This window comes from Chiroxiphia lanceolata, chromosome 7 (assembly GCF_009829145.1).
Source record: "Chiroxiphia lanceolata isolate bChiLan1 chromosome 7, bChiLan1.pri, whole genome shotgun sequence".
NCBI lineage: Eukaryota > Metazoa > Chordata > Aves > Passeriformes > Pipridae > Chiroxiphia > Chiroxiphia lanceolata.
The window spans coordinates 12,016,592-12,038,290 of NC_045643.1; the positions used below are offsets into that span (position 1 = coordinate 12,016,592).

The 21,699-nt window shown below is 38.1% G+C and overlaps 1 protein-coding gene across 1 annotated transcript; it reads right to left on the bottom strand.

The window, feature by feature from the left end:
• Positions 1–173: 173 nt before the first annotated feature.
• Positions 174–20,486, bottom strand: MPP4 (membrane palmitoylated protein 4). Its single transcript, XM_032693212.1, is given in 21 exon segments — positions 174–637; positions 1,613–1,747; positions 3,355–3,463; positions 4,272–4,365; positions 5,322–5,402; positions 6,184–6,354; positions 7,143–7,184; positions 8,631–8,645; positions 9,855–9,875; positions 10,608–10,646; positions 11,653–11,670; positions 12,438–12,502; positions 13,615–13,811; positions 14,258–14,329; positions 15,319–15,404; positions 16,538–16,619; positions 17,264–17,395; positions 17,958–18,038; positions 18,751–18,828; positions 19,730–19,851; positions 20,408–20,486. Coding segments are annotated over 21 exon segments (1,911 nt in total). The 3' UTR covers positions 174–445.
• Between the last annotated feature and the right edge of the window lie 1,213 nt (positions 20,487–21,699).

The window sequence follows — 21,699 nt, forward strand, 5'->3', positions numbered from 1 at the left end:
TCTCTGCTCACAGACAGTGAGCCAAAAGAACACACTCTGGACTGAATATTGACTGAATATTTCTTGTGAGAGTAAGGCTTCCAGCATGGACAGGTATAACAGTACCAAAATGACCATGATAAAAAGAAAGGAAAGGACTTTTCTGAACCTATGTATAAGCAAATTACACAGACACATCCAACAAAATAGATTTGTCTTTATTCTTGTAATTGAGTGCTCACGATATTTCCTTTTTTTTTTTGTACAAAAGTGGATGCAACTGTAACATAAAAAGCTCAAGAGCTACACAGAATGTAGTATGATTATATCTCCTGTAGCAGCTTCTTTCCTAATCCTCTCCCAAATCCCTTACATACAAAGATAAATTCTTGCAATCCTGACATTAGGATTATTCTTGAAGTAAAACATAAGCTGTAATCTTTCTGAAGCTGCCTGCTGCTCAGAATTAGGGCTGAGTGTCTGAGCAGATCCATATTGCAGGGACCCACTGAGGCTCGTCCTGTGCACGATGTACTGCAGACAGCAGCTGTGCAGATGCTTCTTGTAAATTGTCATTCACGATCACTTGATCAAAGAACTGACCAAACTGAACTTCCATTTTCTTAGCTGATTCTTCCATCTCCTGTAAATCTTCTTCCTGTGAGACAGAGTAAGTCTATAAAACTTAAATTTGTGTAGAGAACCTGCACAGCATCTCCAGAGCACCTTGGCCCACACAAACAAGAGGTGAATAGATAGTGCCAGTCTACTTTATTTCATTTACAGTTTGCTAATGTAAAGCACCTCTGCTACAGTCAGTTCCAAGTCTCCAAAACAGGGCTGACTGCCACACCCTCCCCAAGGAAGTACCTTGTGTATGGTATGCTCCATTTGCCCCCAAAAGGTTATTCTAATGAGGAGTGCTGGCAGAGAATGTTAGGGACTGGAAGGCAAATCCACTAATGCTTGTGTTCTGATCCAGATTTTATTTTATTTCTCCAGTGATTATGTTTCTTTCTGTTGTAGCCATTATGATTCATTTCCATACAGTTATGGATTGTGGTCTTCAAAACATTAAGATGCTAAACTTGACTATGATTTGCATGGAAGCAATTGTGACAAAGCACTATATACATTCTAAATATAAGGTATGCATTTCCTCCAAGCTGGATTTGTTTTTTATCTATAGAACTAAGTATAGAATTGATACTGATACTGCTATTAAGCACATGTGAACTAATAACACATTCTTATAAATACGTGAAAAAATAGTTTATTAAATTACTGAATGAAGTGCATTCCAGGTATTTCAGCGCAAATATATGTGTTGACTCAAATGTTGACACAAGGCAGTTAATTAAAACAAAAATATGCAACATAGCTTCTCCTTTAAAGACATTTTGAAGAAAAATGCCTCAGTCCCCTAGATACAAATTACAACCCTTATGCTTCAAAGCAAATCTGGAGGGGGAAAAAGATCCCAACCAAACGAGACAAGAATAATTAGATTTCATCTTAAAGACACAATCATCTTTTTTTAAGAGTTAACACTGTAAGATAGTAGTGTGCATTATGTTCTAAACACAGAATCTCAGATTAATAAACTCAGTTCTCTTTTATTCCCAAATCTCACCTTGAACTTCATGTTCACGTAATAGTCCGTAATGATCCTGGCATTTTTACGAGTCTGCCTCATGCAGCTTATGCTGGGTGGCTTGATGAATATAATATAGGGCTTTAACTCATGAGTCCGGGCTAATTGTATGCCCTGCAAATGAAGAGTAAAATGAAGTTTAAGTATTTCAAGTGTATTCATCCCACTTTTACTCCTATAAAAAGCCAGTTGCTTACAACGTGCTGTTATCTCCAGACCTCGGAGGCATCTTTGTCAGGAACACCTACTTGGAAATGGTCTCACTAATAATCCCTGGACCAGATACTGTTAACCAACTGTACCATACAAGGATCATTTAACTCTGCTTGGTAACCTTATTAGGACACGCTTTCAACATTAGTGAATGACAGAACAGAGTCATTAACAGATCTCTACAAGCAACACATTAAAGATGCATTTGAAACCTGTGCTTTTTTAACTGTTGGGGAGCTACCTTTAGAACAAGCACACCTTTATTGTTCTATATTGAAAGTAAGTATCCTGCTTTCAGAAATCATTGTTCTATGTAACATTCTCTTATGCTAATAAGCATTTACAAATTTCTATAGAGCAATGGAGAGAACTAGAAGAAAAAGAAATCATAGCATGTAAAGCTGGTCAAGCCACCAGATTTAAAATCAAGTATGCAACTCAGCAGTAATTCTCCTACCTCACTGCTGTTACTTGATACCCTTCCCAAAACTTGTCCTTTAAACTCCAACCCTAAAAAACTGATAGTGGCACATCTGTTCAAGTGGCAAGATTACACACCCCACCATCCAACACCTCTCTTCCTCCCCTTTGTTTAAAAATGTAACAGAAGAAACCCAAGGAGATTTTTAGATCTGAAGACTAAAGTGTGACCTGATCTGCCTCTTACAGCAGTTTGAGTTTTTGAGTAGTACCCCCACAGGTCATGTAACTTAACATCTATTTTAAGCAGCACAAACCACTGCTAACCTAAGGCTCCAACACACCTACTCTGTGTAATTAGAGGGAAATATCCAAGGTTTACTGAGATATGGTGTCTCTCTTTCTATTTGGTTAGAAAAGATGTTGAAACACCATAGCCCAAACAGCTCCTAAGTACTAAATAACACAAGTAATCCAGAGAAGGTTGGTGAGATTTTGCCAGACACAGCTCTAAGTACCTTAGATATGTGCAAGCCCAGGCTTTTATTACCCTTATCTTCATCAGCAAATTCAACGCAAAGATAGAAGGAAAAAAATGTGAATAGCGTCTAAGTGAAGGAGCAGCTTACTCTTAGTTGTTACTTCTGAAGAGAAAAAGAGGCACACTATAATGCCCTGCTTCTGCTTGATTACTTTAATAGTTGCTGCTTTTACCAGAAGGTATTCAGAGATTGGTGACAGAAGGACAGAATTCTCAACTAACAGGGCTTGGAGGAGGAGAAAATCCCATGCAACAGTCTCCCCATGAAAGAATAATCCTTACTTTAAGCAAGCATGAAAACTCATTTCTGTACCATCCAAACTGGTCATGCAGCTGCTGGCCTGAAAATAAATGAACTGTCTCGACATACTTGTCACTGTAGCACCACCACCACCACCCGAGACCCATGCAAAGAAAAATCTTGGGTCAAAGAACCATGAGGTAAAGTGAAAAACAAGACAAAGCAACTGACAGCATTCCAATAGCTCAAGAATGTAGAGAAAATTATTTTTCCTTCCAGAAGATTCCCTTCCCCTGTACCGCTCACCTGTGGTTCTAAATCTATCACACAGATCTTCCCTTCATCGAGGACTGCTCGCACTGCATCAACACTGGTACCATACAGGTACCCTTTGTACTCCCCATATTCCAGCATTCTGCAACAGGGGTGAGAAAGAAGGACAATGAAAGAGCATTTGAGACTCAAAAAGGTTCCATTTAAAGGTGAAATCTTCAAATGTAATCCAGTGATCAGGACTGAATGATCATAAAACATAGTGAACACTGATGAATAACCTTCACCTTTGCTCTTCCCTGCTACACTGGACACAAAATCAAAACCATTACAATTCAACATCTCCAAAACATGCATTTTTTACTCATCGTGTTGTTACAAATTTTGTGTTTAGAGGTTGTGATTTTAATGATGCTTGTCAACTATATACTACAAATAACTTCATAAATCCAAAGATCTCAAAGCACTTGGCACAGCTCAATGAGTGTAGCTTCTGGTGCTGAGCTGGTCTGTCTTAGAGAGATTATTGATGTATAGAAAGGAGCAGATAACTTTTTAATGTTTAGCCCTTACAGTTCAGCTGCTCACATGTCATCACTGCAGAGATCCTGCAACAGAGTTGTAGGCCAGGAACAGGTTTGACTCACTGCTCAATTTTCAAAAGCAGTTTGGTTTCCAGGAGAGTTGTGAACTCATAACTTACAAATCTAATGAGCTCAAGACTAGAGATCCCACTTTCTTTTAGAAGGATTCTGAGATTAAGTGTGGAGGAACCATTTGCAACTGCACAAACACAGTCTTTGAAGCAACTGTCTCAAGTAGTTTGACCCAAATTTACAGCAAACTTACATAGTAAGAGTGGAGGAGCCCAGACTTGGGACCTAAATACAAAACTGTGTTTTCTTGTATCATGTTAAATAATAGAAATGTAATTCATCTCTCCTTCTCACCTGTGGCTGTACACCATGTTTTCAAAAGTTTCCTTGGATACGTAGTGATATTCACGACCATTCATTTCATAACTTTTCTGAACACGAGTGGTGTCTGAAAAAAAAAAAAAAATCAGCTGCAACTAAATTATTCTAATTTTATAAATGAAAATGAGAACTTCATAAAGGACTATAAATCAGTATTTTCCTAAATAATAACATGAGTTATTTCCATTTGTTAATCCAGAGCAAAAGCCCTGTCTACTCTAATGGCTTCCCAGTGTCAAGTCCTTGAAAGTTATCAAAGCAACTGTATTTCTTGGAATGGAAGGAGACTAGTTTAATCCAAATAGCTGACTCAAACCAACTGCTTTGGAACTGGTTGCACTTTTTTTTATTTACTCCTCTGAGGTAAAACTAATTAAAGGTCATTCAGAAAAATCCCACAAGCTTTCCCACACTTGCACCTTCCCCGTATCTAGGATCTTAAGCACAAAAGAAGTCCTGAATTTTCAATTCGCTTCAGATTCATAATTTCCTGTTTTGTTATCTAATTCTCAGGAACCAACTAAGCACAGGTAGAAACAATTTCAGTTGTTACGTCAGAAATTAAGCTACATAAGTCTCATCTGAGACTAGAAGGCTAATAAGGAAAGCTGCAAAGCCTATTAAGCACCAGCTTCTGTTGCCTTCATTCTCATATCTGATCACTTAAACACTGTGAACTTACAGTATCCCCCAGAAACTAATTTTTATTATTTTTTTTTTAAGTCTAGGAAAAGTAAACATCAAGATTAAACAAAATCATGCAGATAACTTTTACCTACGCAAAACTTTCAAGGGTTTCAGGAGCTGGGACTTGAAAATACCTTTGTTTGATTTGCCAAAATGAGATAAATAATATTTTAAACTAATCCTTATGAAAGCAAACAATACTGGCTTTCAATGGAGCTGAAGAAACAGCCATAAAGCAAAGAGTGTACAAATACACAGAGGCAAGAGGGAGGTACTTGGCATTTCCTAGTCATGTTTGAAGGAGGTAGTGGGGGAAAGAGGAAAACCATGACATACGAGGTATGGCACTTCGAAACTCTCGTGGGTTACTTGTGATGAGCCTTCGCCTTAGTTCATTCACACCAACTCCTGAGGGCCCTGGAGAGTTGGAAAAGCAGCTAATATTACTAACAGGGTACAAATCACTTCCCAGCAATACAGCTGTACCCAGGAGGCAACTCAGCAATAGTATTTTAAAAGAAAAAAAATTATCAAATAATTTCAGACTTAGAAAGGACACTGGATTTGCCTTTACCCAGTTTGCTTTATGAGGACCCTGGTACACTGTGGAACAGCAGCTTCCCTTCAGCCACTATCTAGTCTACTAGAGAGACATCAAAGTCTACAGTATTTCCTACACCAAGCATTATTAAAGGCATCTTTAACTTTCCATACGGTCCATGACTGAGATTGTTCTAGTCCAGAGTTAAATTTCAAACATTCTTCTTACTGTTGTCATATCTATGCACTTAACATTGGTTGTAGAAATGCTTCCACATAAAGATGTTTTCTAATAAATTACAAATAGTTTCTCATCTTTTTCAGTCCCAACTGAATATAAAACTGAACCACTTCCCTATTAAACTGCATTATCAACCAGCGTTCATAACTGTACAGCTTCTTCTAAGGACTTTACTATTATTGTTTTTAAACATTCATTATCTCAACCAAAGAAGATGATACCTACATTAAACTTTAAAATCAATAATGGGGTCAAATTACAATGATTCTTGAAATGTTGCTCTGAGAGCTACCTGCACAGTCAGCAACCGCTGCAATCAGCTGCAGGAAACCTCAGCGGGTCAGACCATGACTGAGTGTTTCCTCCCCTCTGGCACAAGGCTGTGAACTTGGCCTGAGCAGGTGATTAACCCCTTACCCACGAGTATAATGAGCCTGTTCCGGTCTGTTGGGTGCCGCTGGTACCTGACCACCTCTTCATAGGGAGCTGCAAGAGAGCTGCAGCAGCTGCTGGGGCACCGAGAGTAACACGACTGCTGGTTGATCCGGGATTTCCTGCGGCACAGGCGCATACTCCTGCGGAAACCAGCTGTGAGGGCAAAGACATCAGGACTGGAAAACACACCCGAGATGCAGGCAACTAGTTCTGTAGCCTGGAGGGTCTCTTCCTAAGCCACAAACATAGCACTCCTTGTGAGCTTTTTGCAAGGTGAATGGCAGTGGATTTCATTGCTGCGCTTGATCTGACAGGTTGAGAGAACCTCTGAGCATTAAATGACAGCTAAAGAGTAGGCAAAAGTCACCTGAAAATTAGACCAGAATTAAAGACCACCAAAAGATCCCCAAAACAAGCTGAAGGAGAAGTTTCTGACTACATGTAGCATCCCTAGGGAACAGGCCAACTTTTTTGATAGTGTGTCTGGTTCGCTCTCATGAAGCAAATCAGGAACATTTGCTCCAGCTTCCAGAATGTGTATTTTAAAGGTCACTAAGGTTTAGTATCAGAGACAGTTTTGTGGCCCCACTTTACCATCCAACTCTGAAAACTTCACAGAGAGGTCTGCTTTTCTAAAGAGAGCCCTCCTGATTATTCTCAACGGATGACAGAAAACACTATGCAAAATTAATCACGAAGTCAAATTTAAATAGCAGTGGCCAAGTCTTGGTAGAAACCTAACAGGAAGACAGATTTAAATGGAGAGAATTAGCATTATTACAAGGAAAGAGACTTCTTGAAGTTTGGAAAACAGAGTAAGCAAAATTCCATTCATTAAGTCTTTAGGTGATATAAAGAACAAAGCATTTTATTTAACCTCAGACAAGCACTTAATCTAGATTAAGTCTCAGTTATCTTACTTATCTTTAGTCACTGCATACCAATAAAGACTCGTTGACCAAATTCACCAAATTCTTCCTCTTCTAGAATAAAAAGGACAAATACTCATGAAATAAAAAGGAACAGTGAAAGCTTATAAATTAGATGGCTAACAATTATTGCTGATTCCAAAGGAAAGAAAGAGTTTCAATAAACATATGGAAATACTATGCCTAATATAATTTTTAAAAAGCACAATATTCCATAGTATGAAATATTAAAATATTTCACATGACCAATGACCAATTCAAAGGGCCAATGTTTCTGTAAGAGAAAAAAAAACTTAGAAAGTCTTGGTACTTTAGAAAGTCTTGGTACTTTCTAAATTATATTTGAAACTCACCATTTTATTTGTTTAATTCCTAAGATAACTAGATGCCAGACAATGTTTTGAAATTGAAATTAGTGAAAAAACCTCCATCTAATTTAAGCTTTTCAGGTGAAACATAGCTTACAAGAATTCTTTAGTTAAAACAATAACCAGCAAGTCAGTACCTCAAAATCAGAAACAAAAAATTTATAACTAACTTTCTGCCCAATAGCATGTTTGGAAAATGCAACTTGCATCTCTGCTCCAACATGTCAGCCTAATCTGTGTCCTCTGAGTCTTTTCGTCCCCATCCTCATGCTGTTCCTCATGAAGGCTTTACTATTCAGGTGAGACTTCTAAAATTCTGCATGCATTTTTTTAAAAAATCTATTAAATCCACCTTATTCCATAAGGCTCAAAAATACCAATTTCCCAATAGATCAATACTCTAAAAGTTTAGAAACTATTTTAGAAAGGTGATTTGAAAACATATAACCAAGAAGAAAAAAATGGTGTCAGTGTTCATCTTTCTCTTCAAAAAGGACTCCTAATTTCCTCCTAATCCTGCATGTAGTTATCCAAACTGTGGATTCCCTTTATTTAGGCCTTACTAAAGCAAGAATGAGATACAGAAGACATAGGCATGTCTTTAAAACCAGTAAGTATTTCAAGAAAGGAACATTTTCTTTTGCAAACTGTGAAATGCTTTAAGCACTAGATTCTTTGATTTACAGTTCTCATAAGCATGCAAGTATGGAAACGAAATTAGATGCATATTAGTTACTCTTTCACATCTATGCACTCTTCACTACTTGTACCTCTACAGTTTTACTCCTACATTTCTATATGGACTAAAAACTTGTTTATGACTGTAGAAAAAAATTACTTGGCACAAAACTGCTCATTCAGGGCAATGTTCAGAGCAGTGTTCAGCTGACATATGCCCATATCATTTCTATCTTCAGGTCTCTTGAGCCATCATTCAAATACTTTTATGTATTTCTGCTTTATCTACACTCTCTTCTATGGTATTGGAGTGCAGTGTGGAATCCTACAGGGAACAAGCAATTCAGCTACTGGGTATTGCAAGAAGAGTGGGAGTTCCTGGTAAAGCAATAAACACAGATAAATTCTATCAGATTACTGTTTACAGGACACAGGGAGAAAAAAGTTATTTTACCTTCTTTAAGCTCCTCTGCACGTTCAGATAGAGACAGACATGAAACAATTAGTTTTGAGAAGACAGTCTATACTATGATTTTTTAAAAAATCCAACCAGCATTGTCCAATGCATTTAGGGAATGTAGAAAACAGGTACTGCAGACTTTAAATCTAAAATATGCCTCTTTGAGCGTGAATTCTTAATTCTCAAAGTATGAGAGACTCAACTGCAGCATCTATGTCAGTATTGTACTGCAAAATACATCTACAACTACTGGTTAAAATGTAGAATAGCAAATATTTGCACCTTTATTCCTCCGACTGTGTGGATGCAGCAGAGAGCTGACTCAGCACTGAGCAGTGAATAGGATTTGCTACAGTAATCCCCAAGTGCAGCTATCAGCAACATCCTAGCCTGGAAACAAAAGACTGCCCTGGAGACCTGCTGGTTCTGCCCTAAAAGCTTTGGGCATTGCTTGAGAGGTGGAAGAGAACAAACCACCTGTGATCAGAGAAGAAGATGCAACTGGCAAGTAGGGACCTTGTGGAGAAGAGCAAGTGTAAGGTCGAATGACATTTTCTCCACAAGATTACCAAATATTTCAAATGAGAAGTTTAGCAGTAGAGTTCTTCTAGTGAAAACATGATTTATTGTAGAAGACGTAAGTTTTGCAGAACTCTGAATGTGCTGTAACTAAGTAGCTGTTTCCGAAATTAAAAAAAAAAAAATAAAAAATCCCATATTGGCTTGATTTTATGTTTTAAACATAAATAATTAATTTTATAAGCATTTCTCTTTCCTGTGTGCCATCCATGCACACAATCAGGAATCCAGAACAGCTTTCTTCTCTACCACGTCAGCTCTTAGAGGCACTGGGGATTCAGGCCTCCACATTACCCTAAAGTAATCCAATTATGCACTGACATCAGTGCACACAGCTTGCACGGGTATAACTGAGCAGGATTTGATAAACAGACCTGGTGCTGATGCACGAGAAGAGACACTCACGCTTGTGGCATAACAGGACAAAACCCTTACTACTAGGGGAATCAGAAAGCAAGAGGAAGACTTAAGGAAACAGGATTTCACACAATGGCTTTTCAAGCCAGAATAGTTTCTGAAGCTAAAATGACATCTTGGTTTTTGTCACCTGCTTGTTTTTGAGACAGTTGTTTGTCTCTGGACACCCTTCTCTCAGCAGAACAATATCAAGGGATTTAGAGTTAGGTCAGAGGAACTCACCTGACTCAAATGTTTCCTCATCTTGTTTAGTAATCCAGATAGCAAAGGTATTAAAATAAATTCAAAATTTAATTCTTTTCCTTCTAAAGAATTTCAGAATCAGAGATCAGTTTTCCAGCTCCTGTCTGTCTGTCTCACATATACTTTCCCCAGATCCATCTACTCTGAGGTGGCAAAATACAGCTCACCATACCTGAATTAACTGCCTCATCTCTTTCCACCCAGTCCTACAGGAACACATCCCTCCAGGGAAGCTTTCTGAATTACCTTGGGAGAAGGAAGAATAAGCTGTGCTGCTTTTAGTCTTCACACGTAGTATTCACATATGAAACCCTATTCTTGTCCAGTGCCTAAAACCTTATTCTCCTGAGATCAGTTTCTTGACAATGAATTGTGTGGGTTCTCCAAGACTACAATAATCCATGGCATTAAATATACAGTAGGCAAAAAACTATGGTAACCTAACAGCCACAGTCCAAAACCTGCATCAGAGGGTGGATCTCATTCAAGCAGGTATTTTTGCACAGCTCCTCTTTTCAGCACAATAATTGACTATAAGCACTGTACACCAGAACTGCAAATAGCTCATTTTAATGCACTAATACTGGGTAAGGTTTCCAAGGTATGACAAACAGAATTTTCTATCATTAAGTTCACTAGGAGAATAAGGGGTTTTGTCTGGGAAATAAAACAAGGCTTTTAACTAGCTACTTCCTTGAAGCAAATAAAATAATCTTAAGTGAATTCAGTTACCTGTTTCCACACACTTCTCGTCAATCTGCATGTCATCCTCTACGGATCAACACAGGGAAAAAAAATTCATCTGAATGAGAAAAACACTGGGGAGGAAAAACATCCTTACAGATCTTAAAAGACTGAATCAGACATCAGAAAGAAAATACGTGAAGCTCAGATCATCTTAGATTTAGACATCTTTAAGGATTTTAACTGTTAACTCCAATTTACTGATGTTCCTTGTCTTCAGTGAACACAAGGCTCTTCTTAAACGAGTACTCTGAAGGACATGGGTGTCTAATTTGAATTCTCCTCTTGAAATAATGAAAGGTTTAACATGACTGTCAGTCTGTTTATCCAGTAGATATCTATTTATTAAGTATTATCATGAGGGAATAGAATTTTTCATCCTATAGCTTTTAGAAGTCTATCTTCCCAATGTGCTACACTCAAGGAAAGTATTATGTTTGGTTGATTTTATTATTACTTTTACAAGGAAGAAAAGGAAAAGATGGATTCAGCTCCCTCTCAATCCCCAGCCCACATCCATTCACGTCTCTGAAATGTGATCACACAACCCTGGGCAAACTCATGGGCTCAGGATGCTGCACTGTTTGTGTGTTCTGTCCCTGAGCCCCTCCAGACAGGCCCCGTGGGAGCTGTTTTGCAGTTACAGGGCAATTGTCAACCCTATTCTGCCCATAAGTGTCCTTTAAAGAAATGGTCTCTCAGAGCTGCTCTGGAGAGAAAGAGGGAGAGGAAAAGAGAGAGAGGAAATGTTGCCTTTCTTTTCCCAAAGAACCCATCCAAACTGTCAGTTCCCTAACAGATAATGCATAGCTAAAGTTTCCACTTTAAGACAATGTAGGCATCTACCTTTCCAGGTGAAAAAAGGCTGAATTTCCATTATGTTAAGCACATAACACGATAAGAACTTGGGTTTCTTTTGCATGTATTTATCAAAATGCCTCATTTCTGCCAACATTTTAAAAAGCCTTTAAAGCCACGTGCTATATTAGTTCCAGGTACAGAAATACAGTGCTGTCCAGAAAAGATTTCCTACCTTCTTCCACAGTGCTTACTGCTCACAGCATATCCATTGAAGCAGTTAAAATGCAATAATATTATGGTGAAAGAGAGCCTCAGCTCTAACAAACAAAGCAATCAGTGCAAGAAGAATCCTAGGGAATGAAACATACTCCCTCTGGGATTTATCACAGGAGAAAAATTTTGTACTTCCATAAAGAACCATAGAAGAAAATGGGGAGAGAGAAAACAGGAAGAACATTTTTTGTCTGGGAGTAATTACATGTTTTCACAAAGTTATAGTTGGCAGATATTTCTGGATTGTTACTGTGAATAAACTAAAGGGCAGCATAGCTTATCTTAGACCTCAAGAAAAGAAGTTACAGCTTTCTCTCAAAAGCTTTGATGACAAAGAAACATTCTAAACATTGCATGGCGCTTTTCAGTGCAGAACTGGAAAGCCAGGATGCTACAATTGTCACCTCAAGACTTATTTACACCCACTTATCCTAGAGAGAACTGGCTCTCCTGGTGAGCTCCTAAATCCTACAGACATCAGACAAAGTTGAATTCACAGCTTCTCTCACAGTCAGATCCCAAGTACACTGGAGACAACCACCTCCACCGCCAGTATTCCAGGTACAATTATCATCAGGTATTTGTTTTTCTGGAGATAGTTAACACACTTCTGGGGTTACAATATGGCTCCAGAAACAATGTCTTTGGATCAAACTGAATTGTATGAGCTTCTATTTCAGTATCCCTGAAACAAAGACAAGATCTTTCTTTCCTACTGTACCATTCAAGTAACTTTTCACTCACACATTGATGATTTGAGACAGAGATGGGGCTGGAAGGGCTGAGACCACCAGAATTCTCGCTGCTTCCTACATAAAAATAAATTTATCACAGTTAAAGAAACAAAACAGACCACAAGCACTCTATGCTTTAGCCAGATTCACTGCTTACACATAAGATCAATTAGTATTGAACCGAGAGAAGACAAGAAGATTGAAACATTATCAAAGTTTTAGCTCACTGCAGAGTCCTGAAAGAAAGCAACATGCTATCAGAACTATTGAAAGGTGATTCCCAAATCAGCAGCCCAGAAGTATCTAGAGTTTATATGAAAGGACAGGAATATAAGCCATACTGTGGTACAGACACCTGGAAGTAGAAGAATGTGCTACTGCTAGAGGCAGTAGTACTACTGCCTCTCTTACTACACAGAGCCTCCTGCTTGCAGCCTGAATCAAACCCAGTTTGATTTCAGCTTTCACTACACAGACCACAAGTAAGTTTATTATAGTACAAAGTGAAGCTTCTCCTCTACAACTGCATAGCCTTATGTCATCCTGGGGGTGACATAGCCAGGACATGTGGTTACAGGATCGAATTGAGAAGTGTGCTACAGCAGTTTAGGAACTCTTATTCTGAAAGTGTGTAGAGTAAAAATAATGGGCTATTTATGCAGAAAATAACAGGCAAGAGATCCTTGTTCTTCCTTGAGCATTTTAGGTTTTTTTCCTCTATCCTTTCTTTTAGTCTGGTCTTCTTGGTTGTGACTAAGGCTGAAGTGGTCACTCATGCCTCACAGGAAATCTTTTAAAAAAATACTATACTTTTAGTAGCCCACTCTTCCCTCTGCCTTTTTTTTTAAATCATAGATGATGGCCCTTAATAGTGCCCCCAGTTCCACAAATCTTTCAGCTGCTACACTCTGCTAGATGACTTAGCAACTAGCACAGAGACTAGACAAGTGCTGCCAGCTTCTTAGATGGGAATTTAAGATGGTGCAGGTGCTTTCAAAAGCTTGTTCTCACATAGGTGCTCTTAAGGGAAGGAGAGCAAGAAGCTGGAGAACAGAAAGAGGAAAGTTGTTTGCCAGATGTCTCTCTGAATCATACTGCTATAAAACATGGGAAAATTTTAAATTAAAAAAGTCTGAATAACTGGCTAATTTTTGAACTAGAAATCAGGAAAACTGTGAATTCTTTACCTTTTCAGAAGATGATTTGAGGGTATGAGTCCAGCACAGGCACTGAGATCTGAAACTTTCCTGGCCTGCCACCAGAGAGCATCATTCTGATCCACAATCTGGAGTATTTCACCCTTCTTAAAAGGCAAACCTGCATCAGCACACGGTATGGCAGGATCTTGCAAGGGCCAGTAATCTGCCATTGCTCGCACGTAAAGCTGGTAAGCAAAATATACAAGAGTAAGTGGAAGACAGGTTTAGAACAGATGCAACATGAACTTTACAAGCACAGAGCCAGATTTTGCTGCAACTTAAAGTCAATTAATGATGAAGCAAAGTTTTAAAAAGATCAAGCCCCAAACTCTATCTGTTAATTAAGGGAAGAAAAAACGATTCATCTCATACATTATGAAAAGAATTGACCCTCAACCTGTAGATCACTCTGAAAATGCCCTCATTACACAACTACATTTCCACTTACTGTCTTTACTGCTTCAGCAACAACATAGTGATGTCAGCTGAGAGGTGGCCATAAAGCAAGGTAACACCCTAAGGATTGCAATAAACTTCTAGGCAACATCACTGCTTTGTATCACACAATTAGGCATTATTGCAGTAACTGTTTGCAGTAACAATCTGGAAAAAGAAAAAGAATGTTTCTTACTGTTGTTTGGTTGCTGACAGGCCGATCAGAAACTGGAATTAATTTGAACATAATAGTCCCCTGAGACAGGGCCTGAGTGATTAGAAAAGGATTAAAATATGGTAGGTATTCAACATAAATAATTAAACACTGGCAGCACAAGCTTAACACAACATGGCTTTGAGGTTACTATAATGTCTGTATTACAGATAGAATTTAGGTAGAGTCAATGTGTCAATACTATATTTTTTCCAAAAGGAAACTCAAGAATAAAACCTCAAAGTTTTGCTAAATCTTTTTAATTAAATGTTTCATTATAAGTATATATAATCTCAGCATTAACTCATACCAAATCTTTCTACTGAAATCTTGTTTAAAATAGCAGCAGGGTCTGGTTAGACAGGTGATGTAAAGGGGGGAGGAAAAATATTTAATAATTAATCATTCCAACAGAGTTTGTATTTCTGATACACAGAAATAGTACAACCAGGGCAATAATACATAGACTTGATATGATTACATATAGAAATACCTCACTGACTGGCACTTCATACTTTGCAGTGAAGAACCCTGAAAAATTGTGGGTAAAATGACAAATAACAGGGACATCTCAACAGATTTCTTCATGAGAATTTTGACACCAGTAATTACACTGCCCTTTTTTTGCAAAGCAAGGTATGAGCTTACAAGCTCATTCGCTCTGCTTTAGTGCATTTTGTAACATGGACTCTTATTAGAGAAGCACCTTTCCACTACTTTCTTGTGGAATATTAACTGAGTGGCACTTCCAGAAAAAATTATGAATCAGAAAAGTCTGAACAAATTAGTATTTTTCCCAGAAGCTACAGGTGGAACAGTCACAATTCAGTTAATTTCTGTCCAGAACAGGAGTTAGATTTAATTCTGGTTTCATATATTCTGATTTCATTAACAGTTGTGAACTTCATCCACAGTAAGGAAACAAATCTAAATTTTCTGTTAAAGATTTCAGACTTTCTCCTGTAAGAGAGTGTGCAAAAGAGAGAGCATACAGATGATCTTAAGGTACAAAGTAGAAAAAATATTTTAAAAATATTAAATACCAGAATATTAATAACTTGCTCAGGCTCAAGTCCCTCAACAGGAACTCCATTTACTTCCACCAGTTTGTCTCCAGCATACAGCAACCCTACAGTGAGAGCAAACATGAAAACAGCAGCAGTTTAATCACAGCACGGATTATCTTGGGTAGGCAAGGCAGGGTCACACAGATATACCACAGCTTTGAAAGTCAGCATCAGAAGTTTCCATACAGCAGGTATGCAGGAAGGCATTTTGGATTTAGGCTGCACTGCCCCTGGAGGGGACTGCAGACTTCTGTGGGTCACAAAAAGCTTGTGTATGCTTCAGTTTTCTTATTTCCTCCCAACTCCCCCATACAACATCTTTACATTCTACTGATGATTTGCCTTAAAAGTAGCATAAACATTTTAATATAGCTCCATTTCCCAAAGTAACCTCTGAACCTATGCTAGCTTAACCCATTATATTAGTAGACCATGAGACTTGGAACCAGACCCTCAAAAACTCCAGGTGCAGTGGGAGATCTCGGGACTCCTCTCTGTCCTTTACATTAAAATCTTCACAATATTTTCTTTTCTGTTTTCCTTTAACTCAGCTAAAACATTAGTCAAACTCAGAACTTAATCAGCTATTTTAAACAAGCTGGGTTTTCTGCTCTATACAAAGTCCAGAAAATACTAAAAAGAACAATTTTATAACGATTACAGTTGAATTTTACTTCAGATGTCTTACATTTTAGTTACATTACATTTCCTAAGGGACATGGAACACATTCAATTCTAGGATGACAAAGTAGTAACGTTTCCAAGGAAACTCCTTGGAAGATTGCTTAGCAACTAATGCTGCCAAAGTGTTTAGTGGACTAGTGCCAAAAAGTATTACTATATATTCCTTAAAGCCTATTATTTTATAGAATCACAAACGGCTGATGTTTCCCATTTGTCCATTAGGGAACGAGCTGCTGGCATTCATACCACATTGCAGTTTGGTGCCAAGAAAAATTATTGAAAACTGGATTTGTATCTCAACTCAGTCTCCAACAAGCACATTCATCTGAAAATTAATGAAGCCGGAATCAAAGTCACTGCAGCGTATCACTATTTACAGAGCTGTCCAACGTACACACCTTCTTGCTCTATAATGGAACAGTAATTGTAGAAGCTAAGCTGTTATCTTACTTCAAATATCTTATTTTTCAAGTTCAGTTTTATGTATCACTTTATTTCAAGTTCCACGTACCACTCCTGTCTGCCAGGCCACCATGGATCACACGGGCAACCGTGATGTCCCCTGTTATCTCGTGGCGTTTAATGGTGGCACCCTGGCAAAAAGGAACAAAGAAAAAGCACACTGGTCACTGAAGGACCCCAGTAAGTTCCCTTCCATCACAAGTCTGATCTTCACAGTGACAAAAAGGCAGTGAAAGATACACCTCTTTTACCACAACATGGATATAGTGATAATGTATTAGTACTAAGTCCTCAACTTCCATCACACTAAAATAACCACATTGACAGATAAGATTCTTACAGACAATCTCAATACTACAGCTATCTTTTCCTAAAACAGATTAACTAAGCTATACAATGTTTGCTGCTTATGAGCACAAATGATTTCTAAAGAAGTTTCAGAGTCTCTCCTCCCTTCATTTCTATTTTGGCCAAGGGAATAGCTCTAAATTCAGTTTGGTTTTATCTCATGTAATGAAAATGCATCTGCCAAATGGTCAAACCCCAAGCAGACAAGGCACTGGACATCTCCAGCTGTACCTGCACTGTGCAGGACTCCTAAGATGGGCTCCTAAGGCCCTTTCCAACCTCAACAATCATTGTGATTCTGTAAAAATTGGACAAGAATGCTCACAATCCCTGTGATGTTCCTGGAAAGAAACCAATATGCATCTGATGCATTATCACTGCTTGTCTAAGTTAAGATAATTTGACAGATACCAGAAAGCTCCCTCACCAGAGGCTGGTTGTTCTTCACTAAGCAGACAATCCTCATAGCTTCTTCATTTTCAGGTATGTTGTCTGGCAGTGGTGGAAGGGTTGGTTCAAAATCTTTCTGGGCCACAGTATCATGAGCAGACAGCAAAGCCTGTTACAAACAAATCCTAGCAAATCAACCAACTCACAAGCAAAGATCATGCAACAGCAGAGCTTTAAACAGTGACTGGTCAGAAAACAAAAATCAGTGAATAAGTTCCTGTGTGAACACAGATCCCTTGCACACATTGATATTTTCTTGTTTCCACTTGAAAAATTAAACCGTGAAATAAAGTTTTAAGAAAAGTTGCTCTCCATGCTTCTTCTGGAAAACTTAAAAATATAAAACATTTCTGTTTGGAGCTCTAGGGTAAAGAATGCAGGTTTTGCAATTTCAAGGAAAATCTGGTTATATTTGTTTGCATCAACTGCCCATAATTTAAAACTTTGCAAGGAACATCTTTCAAACACAGCCCTTAAATAAAACACAGCCCACTGCAGGTACTTCAGATACACAGTCCACATTTGATTTCACAGCCAGGTTAGTTTGTGATTTATTAACTACGTCTCTTCTGGCTCCTTTGCCAGCTCTTGTGAACAGCTGCCCATCCATTTCCATTCCAAATGCAGACAGGTCTGTGAGCAAACTTTTCCTTTCCTTATGCAGGACTTGCCTTGAAGTGTGGAGCGCGCAGGAGTCGTCTCAGCTCTTTGATCTCTCCAGACTGGGGGGCTTCGCGCAGTAACTCTACCACCTGATAAACGTAAGAGGGAAAGTCTGGAGACGGATTCTGGAGGACAATTAGCTTAGAAAGCTCTACACTGAAATTAGAGGAGTATGATATGGAGACAGTGTTAAGCCCCCCACATTCTATGACTCAGAGGATGTCCATATGGCTTGGTCTAGAACTGGACAATATGACCACAGCTGTGCAACATTCAGCCGGGCTTAATTTAGTTCAGGCGCAGTGCCACGTGCTCTAAATTAGTTTTTGCTCCCATCCGTCAACCAATTCCATCACTAGTCTCAATTTCTCTACTTAGTGGAAGAGTCAACTCTCCCACTAATTAAAAGATTAAGAACCTATCAGCTATTATGATTAGAAAAATCTAAAAAGCTTTTCAAAGGCCTCATGTCAGACTGCTTGATTGTAGCCCTAATTCTGAATCACACAGTTACATGGAAAGAAAAATACCTGGTCACTGGCTAAAACAAATACTGTGTGTTCATTACACTGGCCAGGACTGGTGTAGTCCAGTGAGCATGGCTGTACCCATTTCTCCTGCCCCCTAACACAGTAAGGGTTGTCAAGTAATTTTAAAAATGTGCAAAGAGAGAATCTTTTAACTTTATATAGTGAGACATCACCTGAGACACAAAATAAATACCAGAACACTTACCTGCAGCTAAGTTGATTAATTTGGTATGAGTAAGTAAAGCAATAAACTCTGTATACACAGTCTCACCTCACGATTCAATGCACGTGCCTGCAGCGTGACAGGAACTGGTCTTTTTCCAAGATAGTGCTGGAGGCATTCATAAATCTGTTGCAGGTCATGACAGACAGGACAATGCAATGACAACATTGATCTGTTCACATGATTATACAGATACATACACAACACACAATGGACAACATTGTATTTCTAGAAATTTCTCAGTCCAACTAGAGCCAAAGAGCTTGCAATCTAGATCCTTAATGTCTAATGCATCTGAAATTGAGTCTAGAATTCACTGCCTTTCCATATTATCAGCTAGCCAGCCAGTTATACTGTAGTTTTGAATTTTCCAATAAGAAAAGCTGATTACACACATCAATAGCCTGATAGTGTCAATTCTCTATTTCATAGTGTTTCCTTCCTCTAGTTGCAGGCATAATTAACAAAGTAAATTTAACTTAAAAGAAATTGCTGTACTTAAAATGCCTTTATGGGCATTCTTATCCACTACAAGTTTTTCCTGTTTAAAATGTAAAGATTTTAAAAATCCTTGTTAGACAAAAAGTAGAATTGGTACAGAATTTGTTTCAGAGATACAGTTCTGCTCAGGATAGAAACATTGGTCAAAACTCTGTTCTCTAACAACATAAAATCTTCAACTGCATATCAGATCAGTGAGATGCAAAATAAAATAAACAATTTCACAGGTCAAAAAGTGGGATTCATAGCCATATAGAGATTGAAGAATAGAAAAGAGAGCTGATCAACACTGTGTTCAGCCTATGTCTCTGTCCCTTGGCCTTAGTACAGACACGTAAAGTAGAAGAGATTAAATGTCCAAGATATTTCCTTTAGAGCAGAAAAGTTTTGGCCACCTTGACTGCTGATGTTAGGACTGACTTCGAGACTATCAACACAGTGTAAATAAGCATTTATTGTCCTGATATGGCAAAATAAGGCTTGCTCTCTAGGTAGCCTTTGCTTTCACAGCTCCATATTACTTTACCTTTAAAAGTGCTTGCAGCCAGCGAGATCTGAGCAGGTCATACAACATGCCAACACCATTGACATCTCTCTTACAGAGCAAACTGAGTTCTTGCAGCACTAGAGTCAGAACATGAGATACACCTGAGCCCAAGAAACAGAAAAGCGCAAGACACTTCAGTACAAAGAGAAGACCAACCAAAGCCAAACAGTGACCCAGGCCTTCAAAAAGCACCTTTCCTTAATTTATACTTCCAAAATGCACAAACATTTTCTGTCTGCTTTGCTTTTTCCCTGCAATCGACTCTGTTGCATAAGAGTTATTTTACTGTGTTATTAACCAGCAGGGTTAGGTCAATACCAACAAGTTACAACTGACCTGTGTGAAAAACACACAGGCAATCTCACATGTATCAGTCTGGGTTCAAGCTCGTACCTCCTACTGAGAAGAGGTAAAACAACAAAAAACTCTTGACTTTATAAGCCATAAACAAATGCCAGATATTCTATTCTAATGTTTTCTTAAGTTAACTGCATACCACCAGTAAACACCAAGAATCATTCCAATTATTAAGTAGTAATGCTTCAGTCATACTCATCTCTCTCATGACTCAGTGGAAGAAGAGTTACAGAGACCAAGGACTAAAACTTTTTTCAAAGAGAAAGAAGACTGGTAAAGAGATGCAAAAGTTATGAGTACCATTATCTTTACTGCAGACTGTTGGCACCTCCATCTTCTCCTTTATTCAAGGAGATTCCACCCTCTTTGAATATGGCATTCACGCCACGTAGGTTTCACAAAGAGAGATGCTGAACTAGGGAAAAGAGCACACAACTCAGAATACTGTCAGGTATTTTAGATTGACAAGAAAGCAGAATTTCAAACAAGGGGAGGCAATCATTGATATTTACAATCATTGATATTTAAAGTGCACAACAGGTTGCAAGAATAAATAAAACACACGAGTCCTACCTGTAAGTTCAGCAGCATTCACAATACAGACAGACAAACCTCGGCTACTATATGGCATTTTCTTTCCTTTATGGAATTGTCATTTACTTGCTTCATTAAGTCACCTAAGTAGCAAGCTTTTTGGTACATCTTCTGTTCTCTAGCTTTTTAAGTGCACTACCATGGAAAGTTTCAATTTTTTCCAAATACTTAAATCTTGTTTTATATCAATATAGCTTAGAAAATCATCATATTGAAGAACATATTACATTTAATTCCTCTTGTTATTGACGCAATATTAAAACTGAAGGAATATGGAGATTCTACTGAATTTTCATTGAGCAAAGACATGATTTTGAAAAAAGGGATCCCTGCCTCTATCACTGTTGGAATTTAAGGTCTTTGAAGGATTTGTTCTACAAAGATTTCATTATTTTTCTCTATTTCCTCACAGTGAACTCAAACTCGAAAGTACAAAACCAAATTAAAAAAATCACACTCCTTACCTTACTAGTATCAACATCTCTCTCAGGCAATTTACAATCAGTTACTACTTTGAGAGATGAAATCAAAGATTTTATTTGCTGATCTAAAAAAAGTGTCACTGTTTTCTTTCATTATAAAACACAGCATGTAACTACCTTTTTTTTCTTTAAATTTTAAAATCAGCATTTTTAAGTAATGCAGGAAGCCAACACTTAGTAATTAATCCGTATCCATGTCGCATGACCTTTTCACACATAAAATATAAGCCTCCTAAAATTTTCTTCCAAATTCCTTCCCTCCCTTAAAATTCTGTGACAAATTATCACTAACCCATAATGTTCCCTTAGACTAAAAATGGAAGAAGTTCTACAATCTGCTGTTCACAGGAAACAATGCAGTCCAGGATTGCTACGGAAAATTCTCCGAACTCTTCTTCTGAAACAAGTATGGAAATTTCCCAGAGAACAGCACATGGTGCATTTATACCTCAGAGCATCCAGAATCTTCATTACATCCTAGCTTGATACAAATTTAGTGTCATGATTACCAGTATT